At 36.3% G+C, this 14,355-nt stretch overlaps 1 protein-coding gene across 8 annotated transcripts in view; it reads right to left on the reverse strand.

Moving 5' to 3' along the window:
- The window catches only part of magi1b (membrane associated guanylate kinase, WW and PDZ domain containing 1b), a 161,666-nt gene that overhangs the window by 41,601 nt on the left and 105,710 nt on the right, over positions 1 to 14,355 (reverse strand). For 6 of the 8 annotated variants that reach the window (XM_067388263.1, XM_067388259.1, XM_067388261.1 and 3 more), the window contains 8 exons: positions 14,089 to 14,305; positions 12,191 to 12,273; positions 11,443 to 11,478; positions 6,526 to 6,583; positions 5,662 to 5,765; positions 4,329 to 4,445; positions 2,006 to 2,191; positions 1,285 to 1,920 (listed from right to left, as the gene is read on the reverse strand). In XM_067388263.1, the coding sequence (XP_067244364.1) occupies positions 1,285 to 1,920; positions 2,006 to 2,191; positions 4,329 to 4,445; positions 5,662 to 5,765; positions 6,526 to 6,583; positions 11,443 to 11,478; positions 12,191 to 12,273; positions 14,089 to 14,305 (1,437 nt within the window). The remainder of the gene's footprint in view (positions 1 to 1,284; positions 1,921 to 2,005; positions 2,192 to 4,328; positions 4,446 to 5,661; positions 5,766 to 6,525; positions 6,584 to 11,442; positions 11,479 to 12,190; positions 12,274 to 14,088; positions 14,306 to 14,355) is intronic. The other 2 variants (XM_067388260.1, XM_067388262.1) reach the window with 2 other exon arrangements.

Genomic DNA, 14,355 nt, shown 5'->3' on the forward strand with positions numbered 1-14,355 from the left:
CCTTGCTTTACGTGTCTTCTTTACGCTCAAGAAGTAAGGTCCACATTGCAAGACCCTTTTCACATTCCCAAGCCTTAGAACTAATCAAAAAGGGCCAAAATGTAACAAAATGACCAAAATGTATATATTATATTCAAATCTGCTAGAAAAAATTACTTAAAAACACTGACCACTGCCTGATTAAAATTAATGACCAATTGATAAAAAGAGTGTATTCCACTAAATTCCTGGGGGTCCTCATTGACGAATCTCTTACCTTTAAATATCATATTGACCATCTTGTAAACAAACTGTCAAAGTATGTTGGCTTGTTTTATAAGATCAGAAACGTTCTTCTGTTGTCTGCCCTACTTTTGTTGTATAAAACTCTCTTTGAACCACATCTTAATTACTGTAATGTGATATGGTGCAACACCTTCACAAGTCATCTCAAAAACCTTGCATCATTACAAAGGAAAGCCATATGGGCTCTGTCCTGGTCAGAGATAAATTCTCCTACTCACCCTCTATTTTATCGCTTTGAGTTACTAAGACTAAATGAGCTGAATAAATATCATAATGCCTGCTTTATGTTTCAAATTGTTATTAATCTGGACTCTAGATTGAGTAGCCTTGTTCCTATCTCCAGCCCCCAGCACACATACCCAACGAGAACCAAATCGCCAACATGTTCGCACCAGTATGAGCGTTGTCTGTAGGGGGCCGCAGATTTGGAACGGGACTGATGATGGCCTTAAGGTGTTGCCCTCTATCTCAAACATTAAAAGACAACTAAAAAAATATTATCTATCAACCTATATTTAATTATTATTTACATTTCATCAAATATTACTGTTTTTACTGTTTCCTAGGTGTATATGACTTTCTTCTTTCTGATGAACACAATCAGATAAATATTAATAAATATCCTGATGCATCGGAGCTTTGTAATGGCAGTGAACAGGGTTCACGAGTATGAGCTGAAGAAAGTGTCTCATACTATATACTAAATAAACATACTCCACACGGCTCCGGGGGGTTAATAAAGGCCTTCTGAAGCGAAGTGATGCGTTTGTGAAGAAATAAAAATCTATATTTAACATACTTAACATTTTATACTCATGAAAGTGAATTAATCGTTTAATAATGCCATAAACCCTGTAAACTTTTACAAATAGAGCTAGTTTTTCCTTGCAATTGGCTGTTTTCCTTTGAATGCCTTTTTCCCCTCACATTTTCTCCCACAACTTAATTTTAGTGAGACTTAAAAGCATTAAAACATTAGAAATTTGCTTGTGCGCTCACCTCTTTGCACCAGCATGGTCACCTCACTGCCTTTGGGGCACTTGCTGAGCAGATCGACCACCTGATTGTGCGTCAGGTTCTGCACGTTCCTCTTGTTCACCTCCATGATGATGTCCCCCTCCCTCAGGCCTCTGCATCGTGGGTAATCCACTATCTGCTTCACTCGCTGGCCTCCCCCAGAAGGGCTGTCCGCTATTGTGAAGCCAAATCCTTTATCGCCCTTTTCCATGTGGACAGTAATGAGCTCGGGCTGGGTTGCAATCGAAGACGCCAACGTCACCACGTCACTGGGATAACCGTGAGAGCCATTGGAAGCCACTTCCGCTGAAGGGCTATGGGGGCGAGGAGGGTCACTGGATCCGTTCAAACTACCGCCGCCACCTGTAGTTTCGCTCCCATGGCTGGATGGCGAGTCATAGCTTTCTTTTCCATTGACGATGATGGGCTCCTTGTCCGAAATGGCCACAGAAGTCACCAGGCTGGTGTTGGGGTCATCAGGGTCAAAGGGTAATGGGTAGCCACGGCAGAGTTCAAGGTCGACCATAGAGCCGATAGGGATGGACTGGAAGATCTTCACAACCTGGGCATGTGTGTAACCCAACACACAGGTGTCGTTCACACTCACAATAACGTCACCTGAGAAAGCAAAACATGTGTTGGCCCAAGAACAAAGACTACAGCACAAAGATGTGTTATGAGACCAAAGTTTTAGTTGTTTTACCTGTTTCCATCTTTCCGTCCAGGGCAGCTGGTCCATCGAGCACCAGACTCTTAATCTGCAGGAACTCATCCGGTTCATCCCCTCCTACTACGGTGAAGCCGAACCCACGCCTGCTCTTCTTCAGCTTGGTGTTAATGAATGTCCCCTTCAGTTCTGCAGGGTTCCTTGTGAAAAATGGCTTCCCTCCTGCAAGAAGAAAAGCAGTGCACAATTCGTGAGCTATGGGAATAGGTGAAGGTAAATCTGTTGGCCCCTCTGTGTGAGATGACCACGGAACAGCAAATGTATTAGAACAGCAAATCTCAAGAACAATTTAAGTTTCATGAAGAAATTGCATTACAAAGTTAACTTTACCAACCATATTGTAATTAAATAGGCTCAAAAGCAAGATACTATTGTTGTACAAACTAAGCTATCTGTCTGTCTGTCTGTCCGTCCGTTCGTCCATCTGTCTATCTATCCGTCTGTCTATAGATCTGTCTGTCCGTCTGTCTGTCTATCTATATATCTATCTATCCATCTATCTATCCATCTGTCTGTCAATCTGTCTATATATCTGTCCATCTATCTATCTATCTGTCCATCTATCTATCTATCTGTCCATCTATCTATCTATCTGTCCATCTATCCATCTATCTGTCCATCTATCTGTCCATCTATCTGTCCATCTATCTGTCCATCTATCTGTCCATCTATCTGTCCATCTATCTATCCATCTATCTATCTATCTATCTATCTATCTATCTATCTATCTATCTATCTATCTATCTATCTATCTATCCATCTATCTATCTATCTATCTATCTATCTATCTATCTATCTATCTATCTATCTATCTATCTATCTATCTATCTATCCATCCATCCATCCATCCATCCATCCATCCATCCATCCATCCATCCATCCATCCATCCATCCATCCATCCATCCATCTATCTATCTATCTATCTATCTATCTATCTATCTATCTATCTATCTATCTATCTATCTATCTATCTGTCCATCGATCGACAGACATCAGTCAAATAACAGGGTCTAAATCACCTTTTAAAACTTTAATCTGTCAAGCCAAATTCCAAGTGTGTGTGTTGTCAAACCTTCCTTTTTTAAAATGTTAGCATTTCTCTGTCAGAAAAGAAATTAACAGTGTGTACTTCTCAGGATATTTTTGTGAAATAATAATGTTGTGCATTATTATAGTTACACAGCAAAATGGCAAAATGTATGTTAGTAGATGCATCAGCTGGTAATCAGTCCTAAATCAGAGCAAAAGTGATGTTAGTACAAGATACAAGTGAGAATGAGAGGAGAGAATGAGAGGAGAAAGCAGAGAAGAAGGGTGTGATTGGCTAGAGAGATGATGTGTAATCTGTTCATCATGGTCTGTCATGACAGAAGGATCAGAGAAAGCTGCAGAGATACCCTGAGGAGAGAGACACACTGCACACTGAATGCAAATGACTGGACATGATAAAGATATATATATATGTGAGAGAGGGAATACATGACAGACAGAGAAACAGAGCTGTCCATAACAGAGTAAAATCTAAATGCACACACGTACACAAATCTGCATATAAAAGGGGGTCCAAAAGTCTGAGACCACTAGTGAAAATGCGTATTTCTTTTTTCTTTTAATACAAATTGTTCCTTACAAATTATATTAACATAAAAATGAGTGAAAAGAACAGAATAACACTAATTTCAGAAACTCTTAGAACAGAAATAATGCAAAACATTTCAATTTTAAATTTGATTTTAAATCCCAGACTTTCAATATGGACTTTTATAATCCCACTGTATGTAATCCTAAACGTATCCATATGTATCCTAAATGTATTTGAATCAAGGTACATTTTTTCCTCCAATATTCTTTAGTGCATAAGCCTTAGATTTCATGCATCAAATCATTCAGATGCAGTCTTTTGAAGCGACACCATTTCTTTTCATTCAACACATCCTTGACTTTGACCATTATGTATATTTTGTATGTGACATTATAGAAAGCACCACAGAAACTGAACGAGTGCCCACATTAAGACGCCAGAGAGAGATGGCAAATGGTGTGAGGGGCAACGCAATGTCCTTCGCTTAATAAAAAAAAAAAAAAAAAGTAAAGAAAAAGTCTGTGCTAAATCTTTAAATAAGCTTATCATTGGGTGTTCAAACAATACAAGGACGGAAGAGACAGAGAACTGAGGGAAGGAAGACTTGGAAAAAAGTGAATAGGAGTGAGTGAATAGTGAATGTCCACAGAGGAATACGCCACGTACGGGTGTGTATGTGTTTGTGTTACAAACAAAAAAAAGGAGGCAACACATACGTTTAGCCCCCAGTTGGGGTGGTAGTGGAGGGGCGGTGCCGGGGTCTCTGTAAGTCTCTTGGTGGTTAGCAGCATAGCTCGCTAGCGGTGCTCCTGACGAATGCTCCTCTATCCATTCTGAAAGAGTGAAGGGTGCACTTCCTTTTTTGTGTGTCTCTCAAGTCAGTCGCACTTCCTGCCTATTTAAACTAATACTAATAGCTTTAGACCTTTAAAGCCCCCGGTGGTGTCCTAACTTCCTCTAGGTGTCAAACTTCCATATTGTCAGTACCGTATCACAATCAGTTGCAGAATATGAGATACTTAAACTTGAGGGAGAAGAAGTTATTAGGTAATCAAGAAAGCAAAATTCAGCTGAGTTGGCTGGGAACAAGACCAAGGTAACCTGCACTTCAGTAGAACTTTCTAGACCATTTATAGAATGAGGTGCGAATCAAGCAGCCTTGAAAGTCAACATGATAATCGACCTGATTCACTTTCATAAATAGAAAGTTACAAACCTGTATGACTTTTAGAATCATAGTCAGAATCAGTTTATTTGCCAAGTCTGCTCACACACAAGGAATTTGTTGTGGCATTGGAAATTTCTTCTGTGGAACATTAAAGAAGATATTTTTTTATATTTATTTTCCTTATGTCCATAAAATGGAAGTCAATGCTTGCCAAAACTGTTTGGTTACCAACATTCTTAAAAAAAATATCTTCTATTGTTTTCCACAAAAGCCAGTCATACAGGTTTGGAAAGACACGAGGGTGAGTAAATGGAGACAGAATTTACAGTTTTGGATGAACGATCCCTTTAAGAAAGAAAATGGGGTCGTTTATGAGTTCATGTTGACTTCAGTTCATGTTGAATTCATTTTCACTCGAAAATTGTCATATTATGGAAGTAAAATAGGTTGCAATTGCCATTTTATAATTATTATAATACTGTTTTTTCCAGGTAATTAACTAGGAAAATACTGATTAATATAAGAAATATATATATATATATATATATATATATATATATATATATATATATAAAAAATTGGCCCACAACATATACATTTATTCATCAAAATGCATCAAGTCATGTGCAGACTTCTCTTCAAAAAACGTTTTCATTTTTTAAATAAATATTACATTGAGCAAAAAAAAAAAAAAAAAAAAAAAAAATAAAGTAATGAATCAGTGAAATAACTAAATTAAATAAATGAAAAACTTTATTAGATTAACCACAATCCCACCATTCCAAACTAAAGCTGCAACAAAACTCTAAATGACAAACATGGAAAAATCACAAACGTGTAGGAAAAGAAAGAAATGGCGGCATGTTGGGCCTGAAACGAACCTTGGATATACCGCTCACCTTCAGCGGGCTGAGACTGCTCCAGTTGCTTCTTCCTTTTAGCCTCCAGAATTGGGTTCTCATACTGTGTCTTCCTGTTAATATGGCTGGGAGGTGGAGAAAGAGGGAGAGAGTGAGAGGGAGAGAGAGGTGATGAAGATGAGCGAGCAGAGGACACAGTCAATAACAGAACCAGAGGGAGAAACAGGAAATAGAATGAGAGGGCAGGTAAAGGTTGAGCAGAAGGAGAGCAAGGTAAGCGAACGAGAAATAAAGTGAATTAATTCAGAGAAAAAGCAATAAAGATGGCTTAAACTATGGCTGACGGCTTCTGCATTCATTTAAAATTAATTTAAAATTGAGAAAAAAGTAAGCTATTCTCTCTTATCTTATGTGTTTAAAAGCAAAATCTGTCTACTACACTAGATAAGCTCAAAAAATGTGAATCAAAAGCCCAAAATAAAACCCCATCACCTCATTTACCAAAAAAAATACAGATCGTATCCAGCTGCGATCCAGGCTACTTTCCAAAAGGCCTGTGCAATTTACTAGGCAAATACTGCTCAAAACATACAAACATCTCCAAAGACAAAAACCGAAAGGTTTCCTGCCTCGGAGGTATTGCTTTGAAACAACATCAAAACATATGAATGCATTCATATTTATGCGCTACAAACCCAAGGGTCCCTCTGAAGGAGAGGGAGAGAGAGAGAGAGAACAAGATTTCAACATGGTAACAGTAACAAAGGGAGTGTACAGCCGAAATTGGACAGGCCCAATCGGAGGGATGGCAGCCGTCTATTTTATGTTTCAGGATGACGTCATATATTAAAGAAGATTTGAAGGTAATATTAATGAGTCACTTACTCAACATAATACACCCCGTACACTGGATCATCGATCTTCTCCCAGCCTGTGGGCAGCTCTGGAAAAGGAGCAAAACAGAAGAGATTTTCAGCTCATTGTAACTAATTTAATAAGGCTTTTATCAAGTCCTTTGTAATTTGATAGCTAGATTTTGAGACCAATTAAAATTCAAGAGGTTTTAAACTAACAAGCCAGAATTTTTAAAACTATAATGACCATGTCGAGCAGATTATATAATTATAGCATGCAAATTGATTTTAACTTATTTAAAAAAAAAAAAAAAAAAAAAAAAAAACATTTACACAACTGCACAACAGAAAATGATTGGTTGCCAGATGTTCTAAAGTGTTGAGATTGTTATATCACTTTACTAAATCACTGAACTATTTTAGTGATGTCAAAGAGCAGTACTGTCTACCACAGCAATATAAAAGTATATAAAAAATGATTTCTCTGTCTCGGTTTCCAATAATGGCTTAAAAACAACCCCCTACTGTTAAAGGGTTAGTTCACCCACAATTGAAAATTATGTCATTAAGTACTCACCCTCATGTCGTTCCAAACCCGTAAGACCTCTGTTCATCTTCGGAACACAGTTTAAGATATTTTAGATTTAATCCGAGAGCTTTCTGTCCCGCCATTGAAAATGTATGTACGGTAGACTGTCCATGTCCAGAGACGTAATAAAAACATCATCAAAGTAGTCCATGTGACATCAGAGGGTCAGTTAGAAGTTTTTGAAGCATCGAAAATACATTTTGGTCCAAAAATAATAAAAACTACGACTTTATTCAGCATTACTAAGCTGGTTGCCAACCGCCGTAACAGGAAAGAAGAAGCAGCGTTACTGCAGAGTGAAAGCGGATATACAACAGACCCGGAAGAGAATACAATGCTGAATAAAGTCGTAGTTTTTGTTATTTTTGGACCAAAATGTATTTTCGATGCTTCAACAAATTCTAACTAACCCACTGATGTCACATGGACTACTTTGATGATGTTTTTATTACCTTTCTGGACATGGACAGTCTACTGTACATACATTTTCAATGGAGGGACAGAAAGCTCTCGGATTAAATCTAAAATAATTTAAACTGTGTTCTGAAGATGAACGGAGGTCTTACGGGTTTGGAACGACATGAGGGTGAGTCATTAATGACATAATTTTCATTTCTGGGTGAACTAACCCTTTAAAGTGATGCTTCTGAATCACTAACAGAGACTTGGGTGATTCATTTGAACTAGTAATGACGGCTTGATGCAGAGTCAGTGTTCTACACACACATTTTTTAAAGCAGATTAAAAACACTAAAATTGTTTAAGATAAGCACATGTACATGATAAAAACCATGGTATAAAGCAAAATAACTGATAAATGGAACAGGCTTTTTGAACACAATGCACACTGTGCTTGTTGCGGAAGCGCCACCGCCATTAACAATAAAGCAACAGTCTGTCTTCAATCATTTTTTGCCAACTGGATGATTCCCATTTTAAAGTAATAAAAACACTGCTACACATCCAGGGAATTCCGTATTAACTGAGACATCAGACTAAAGATTCAAAATATGCTATAACAGGATGAAGTATGTGTACAAGTTTGCTATTTGTCTTCAGACACAAAAATTCTCCTTGTGATATTTACATAAAAAGCATAAATATTCACCGGCATTTCCAAGTCTCTTGACCTGGCAAACAACAAAAAGTACAATCTGCTCCAAATATTTCAGGCAAAGGTTGACAAGTGTACAAAAACACAAGATTTTCAGAGATTTGATCGTGACACTGTTAAGGTGAAAAGATACACAACGTCTTCTCTAGAATAACAGAATAATCATGAAAAGGCTCTGCTGCATTTGACATTGAAATATGTTTTCATGCATATGAAAATATTGCTTTCTTTACCATAGCAACCCCTCTTTAAGCAGAAATGTCGTAGTGCCAGGGACACAGAGCTGCTGTATTAGCATAGTGCCTGCAGCACACAGGAAACTCATCATCATACCTCCCATAGAAAATTCCTATATTGTGGCAGTTTCTAATTGGCCAATGAAAGCAGCACACATTTATATATATATATATATGTGTGTGTGTGTGTGTGTGTGTGTGTGTGTGTGTGTGTGTGTGTGTGTGTGTGTGTGTGTGTGTGTGTGTGTAGCAAGAACTCATTATCTCTTCCAAGCAGCAATAGCAGATAAGTCAGACTCCTGTTTTGTCCTAATGAAATTATAAATGTCAACCAACACTAATTACTCACAAATAACGATCTAACGGTGAGTGATTCTCGCAGCAGCCTCTGTCTCATATATCTTCACTCCTCCTGATCTTTCATGAGTTTAACATAATTATTTAACAAGTGTTTTTGTTGGGTGCGATTTACGCCATAACATTTGTGCAACTGTGTAATAGACAAGCTGTTGCAAAATCATTGTTATGCTGAATAAAGGTGAAGTATGCCATTTTTACAATGTTAAAATAATTGAAAAAGCTTAAAAATGCATATAGCTAAGCCATTTGTAGTTTGATTTACCCAAAAAGTGTGAGCACTGTGATTCTCTGGTGCTTTCAAAACATTAGTTGTCCCAAATGATGTACAACTCACTATGCACTATGTACTCTGCTATCTAATGTATAAATGTTACAAGTTTAAATTTATCATCCAGCATCATGGTTATCATCAGGGTATTTGAAGTGCACTTTTTCTTTTTTAAATTCTCAGTGTTAACTCACTACTCACAATATTTATACTAATAAAATGGCATAGAATAGTGTGTAAATATGCAAATTGGGATGCACCTATTGATCTGTTTATTTTGGAGGTTCAGACCAGACTAGCATAGCAACACAGGCAATAATGGCATGAGTTTGGGGGTGTGATTATGTGTTTGTCTGACGAATTGCAGCAGTGTTTAAAGGGTTAGTTCACCCAAAAAATGAGAATTCTGCCATTAATTACTCACCCTCATGTCGTTCCACAACCGTAAGACCTTCATTTATCTTCGGAATACAAATGAAGATATTTTTGTTGAAATCCGAGAGCTTTCTGTCCCCTCCCATCATTAAAGTAATACATGTGACTCTAGTGGTTTAACCTCAATTTTATGAAGCGACCACTTTATTTACAAAAATATTGACCATTCAATTTAGTAGGAGGAGCACCACAATGCAGGAGAGTTGTGTTGACTGAAGACCTGAAGTTGTTCTGTGAATTTGCTTTGGATAATATTATTTTGTAAATATAGAAGTAAATTAAAGTTGTTGTTTTTTGCGCAAACAAAGCACTTGAGTCACTTTATAAAATTAAGGTTAAACCACTGGAGTCACATGGATTACTTTAATAATGTCTTTACTACCGTTGTGGACCTTGAATGTGTAAAGTGCATTTCTCCCAATGGATGCACAGACAGCTCTCCGATTTCATCAAAATCAGATCTTCATTTGTGCTCCGAAGATGAACAAAGGTCTTACGGATATGGAATGACATGAGGGTGAGTAATTAATGACAGAATTTTCATTTTTGGGTGAACTAACCCTTTAAGGAATCCTGTTTGAAACCATTATTATTTTTACAACTAGGTCCCATTACTTAACATTAATGCATTAACTAGCATTAAGCAATACATTTATTACAGTATTCATTCATTTTTGGTAACGTTAGTTAATAAAAATACAACTGTTCATTTTTAATTCATGTTAGCTCAGATCCATTAAATAATATTAACAGATATAACTTTTGTTTTTAATAATGTATTAGTAAGTGCTTGAATTAACTTTAGAAGTATTTTTAGTTGTTAGTTCATGTTAACTAATGTAGTTAACCAATGTTAACAAATGAAACTTCATTGTAAAGTGTCACTATTTAATATTATATATATATATATATATATATATATATATATATATATATATATATATATATATATATATATATATATATATATATATATATATATATATATATATATATATATATATTATTTTTTTTTTTTTTTATTATTATTTCTTTAATGTTGATTGGTGAAGAAGAAAGCGTAAACGACTACCAACAGCAACTGCTCGACAGTACGTCCCGTCCTTCCCCCACATCATTACTGTGACTCTACTGACAAATTGGCCATTAATCTGTTTGCATCCCCTCTTCCCTCTCTACAGGATCAGGTCTCTACTGTGTGACCGGATACTCTCATACCTACTGCCCACATCCCGCAGTCACGGCATCTATTTAATGGCTCCGATTTCTCAAATCAATGGCTATTGACCGTACTCTTCCAATCAGCCCGGACATAAACACAGGCTTCCTCAAGGCCACTGCCAGCATCACCTAATCCGTTACTAATGATGAATCAGTCCTTCAATTACAAAGGCACACTGAACAGCAGAAAGAGCTCTGTGTGCTGATATAGTGTGCTCTGGCAATGGTAAAACTGATTAAAGCAACAAATTATTCAATAATTTGACTGTCACCGTTAGCTCGACATAATAGTTTCGGATTTCTCTGAGGTATTTGCATGCATAATGAAAACGGAACCACACCCAGCTGAGAGAGTCCTGAGTTAAACTCTAAACGCTTCAGCGGTAGAAATAGTAACAATGAATATTTTATATCATGCAGTGCCCATGACAACACAAATGAACTTTGTTTGAAAGTAATGAAATGTGTTTTACAGTCAATCCAAAATGAATAGCAAAGAACTAGATGACAGCAGTACTGAAACATAGCAGGTGCACTGTGGGTAAACGCTGCCCTTTGCATTGATCTGGGATCAATTGTGGGGTCCGTTTTCATAATCAGTTCCAGGATTTGAGTGAAAACATCTAGTCCCAAAGCAGCACAGAAGGATTGATCTACCCCACAAACATGCAAGTTATGTGTCTACGGGTTTGAAAAAAATGTTTCCCTGTGGAATAGTGGCCTACCTAGCTCATTGTCCAATTCCTCTGTATGTACCCCTTCTTCTCGAGAGGGAGTAAAAGGGGAGCAGGTGTGCACAAAGTGGGACGAGAAAGAGGGAAAGAGTGTCAGAGAGGCAGAGAGGGTTAGTTGATAATAAAAAGGCAAAATTACAGCTCAAAGCCAAATAATTATGCCACCATATTACATAGACAGTGGAAATAACTCATTTCAAATCATACAATTAAATATTAGTGCCATTTATTAATAGCAAAATGTTCTAGATTGTGTGAGAATTATTGTGAATTATTGTGTGAGATATGAGGAACTAAAATCATATTTGGCATAATCATAAAACTGCTCTGGAAATCATTCCAGATTCCACCACACAGGGAAATTGGCTATAGTGGTTCAATGTTTGTCTGTGTGAGGAGATTCAATATAATCCAGACACTCCTTGTAGCATTATAGCAGCTGCCAGTCACAAGGTGAGAGTGTCTGTTATACATATGACAGCTCAAGAGCGCCATCTACAGGTCATCGTGAGATTACAATGGACTTATATAGTGTATGAGCCTGATTAAAACTGTATTTGCTATTGTGAATTTGTGACATATATTATTTCGAATTTTAGATTTACTACACTTAAAGCTTATGAACAATACCACAAAAACACTCACAAGCAAGCATTATGAATGCATGTAATCTAAAGCACACCATGAAATTGATATATGCGCAAGCAAAACAGACAGAAACTCAACCACATGTCCATACCATCATCTTCACATTCCTCCAGGGGCTTCTGAGGTTTGTCCAGGCATCGGGGGTCTATCCAGGATGTTGTCTTTGTGTTGTGGCTAAGAATAGACACAGAACACAGACAGTGAGGCATTGTTCTTAAAAGATTCCTGCAGAACAACATCCTGTGGTCTCTTTTCTGCATTCCAGCAGACAGGAAAACATATACTAAAGATACCGCAATGTTTGATACTTCCTGTCTTGATATCTGAAAAACTGCCAGAAGCAATTTCTAAACTTAAAATAAGAAACATAAAACCATTGCAACCTAAGATATTTATAGTGCAACCTGTGTCTATACACAAAAATATCTAAATATACTGATAGTGCTCCCAAGATATATTTGAAAAAGACAGTTAGGTTACACTTAACAACGTATGTATTTCATTCTAAAAACTAATTCAGGGGACCTTTAGTCATTACTTAAATATATATATTGTTGTGAAATACAAAAATCAAGTTCTGAAATGCTGTTAGACTTTTTACTTGTAATTGTTATTTTATTGAGCTTGGATGACACACATATTATACCTATTGATTCGATATACTATCATGACTTTTCAACATTTTCAAGATGTGTTTAAGACGTATAAACGTGTTTCATTGTTTTGAGTTGTATGAACACTTCTTTTAATTTAGACGAACTTAAGTTAAGTGAAACTGGGCTGAGATTTCTATTTCCCATCATGCTTTGCCCATGGCACTTGAAAGGGAGAGTAAATGCTAAAATTAAGTGTTATATAATGGTTTTGCACAAGATTAATGGTAAGGGAGATTTAGCAGTAATTAGTGTTTTGTTATGCTAATTTAGAAGAGTTTCTGTTAATGTGGGTTTTTGGAGATTTACCATCATGGTGACAAGCGGTGCATGGTAAGTTCATGTTACTTAGAAATGCGCTTTATTGTGTCCAAAAAGCGTCTTCACCTTACCTAAAACATTATGTTGGATCAACTTAAATAGTTGCATTCATGTTGACAATTATTAAGTTCATGTTACTTACAAATGTGTTTTTATTGTGGCAAAAAAACATTTTCACCTTACTTAAAACATTATGTTGGATCAACTCAAAATATTGCTTTGAATTAATGTAATTCTCCCAATTGGCTTAAGTTAAAAATTCTAGTGGAAAACGTTAACATATTTTTTTGTTGAACCAATGTTTTATTTTTTAGAGTGTAAGATTCAAAAGATCAAACCTAGCGGCATGTGCAAACAAATGATCTTCAAACTTTTCTCATATCTGATTTCAAAAGAAATTTCAGCAAAATGTGACTCATTGAATAAATTAGTAAGTCTATTAAAAAAAATTAACTGACAAATCTATGAAGGAATCAATTATCAATATGTTGATACATATGATTAGATATAATGAATATAAAATATAAAGAATTCACAGCTTCAAAAATAATATTAAGTTTGCCAATTATTATCAGAAATAATGATTTTGTGAAAATGAAGTTACTGGTTTATACTTTTTCAATTTCTCTATTAATTTTTCTATTATCTGTTTTCCTATTATCAATTTCCATACATCAAAGCACATTTTTGCAATGAATTTAAACCAGTAATTTGAATTTGTTTAAATCCATTTTTATTTTAAACTTCATTTTTTTCTTACTCATTTATGTTTTTAATTTATTTAAAAATTTGATTTTACTATTTAAAAAATATATATTTAAATTTAATTATTTTATATTATTCCAATATAATTGCAATTCAGTATGACATATACAATAAAATCGCTACTTGGTTTGACATTTTGTTATATAACACAAACAATCATGCATTTTTAATGTGTGCATTGTCCAAAAACTTTTCAGGGCCACTGTAACTGTCCATCTAATAAAAGTATCATGAAGATAGTAGCTCTTACTCTATAAAGTAGACCTCTCCGTTCTCAGTGTAGGCCATCTCCCAGTTTTCAGGCAGAGGCCCCAGAGGGTCCTCTTCCGTGGGATAGCCGGGGTGTGTGTGTGTATTCTGAGAGCTCTCCGTGGTTGACGCCGAGGTGTTGTTGAGCCCGTAGGGTTGAACGTGATCGCGGGCGAAGGGCCGCACGGAGGGGTGGTCGTCCGGTTCACTCGAGTCTCCTGCATGCACACATAAGATTAGTGCACAAACACAGACCCTCTCAGTTCAA

This window comes from Chanodichthys erythropterus, chromosome 6 (assembly GCF_024489055.1).
Source record: "Chanodichthys erythropterus isolate Z2021 chromosome 6, ASM2448905v1, whole genome shotgun sequence".
NCBI lineage: Eukaryota > Metazoa > Chordata > Actinopteri > Cypriniformes > Xenocyprididae > Chanodichthys > Chanodichthys erythropterus.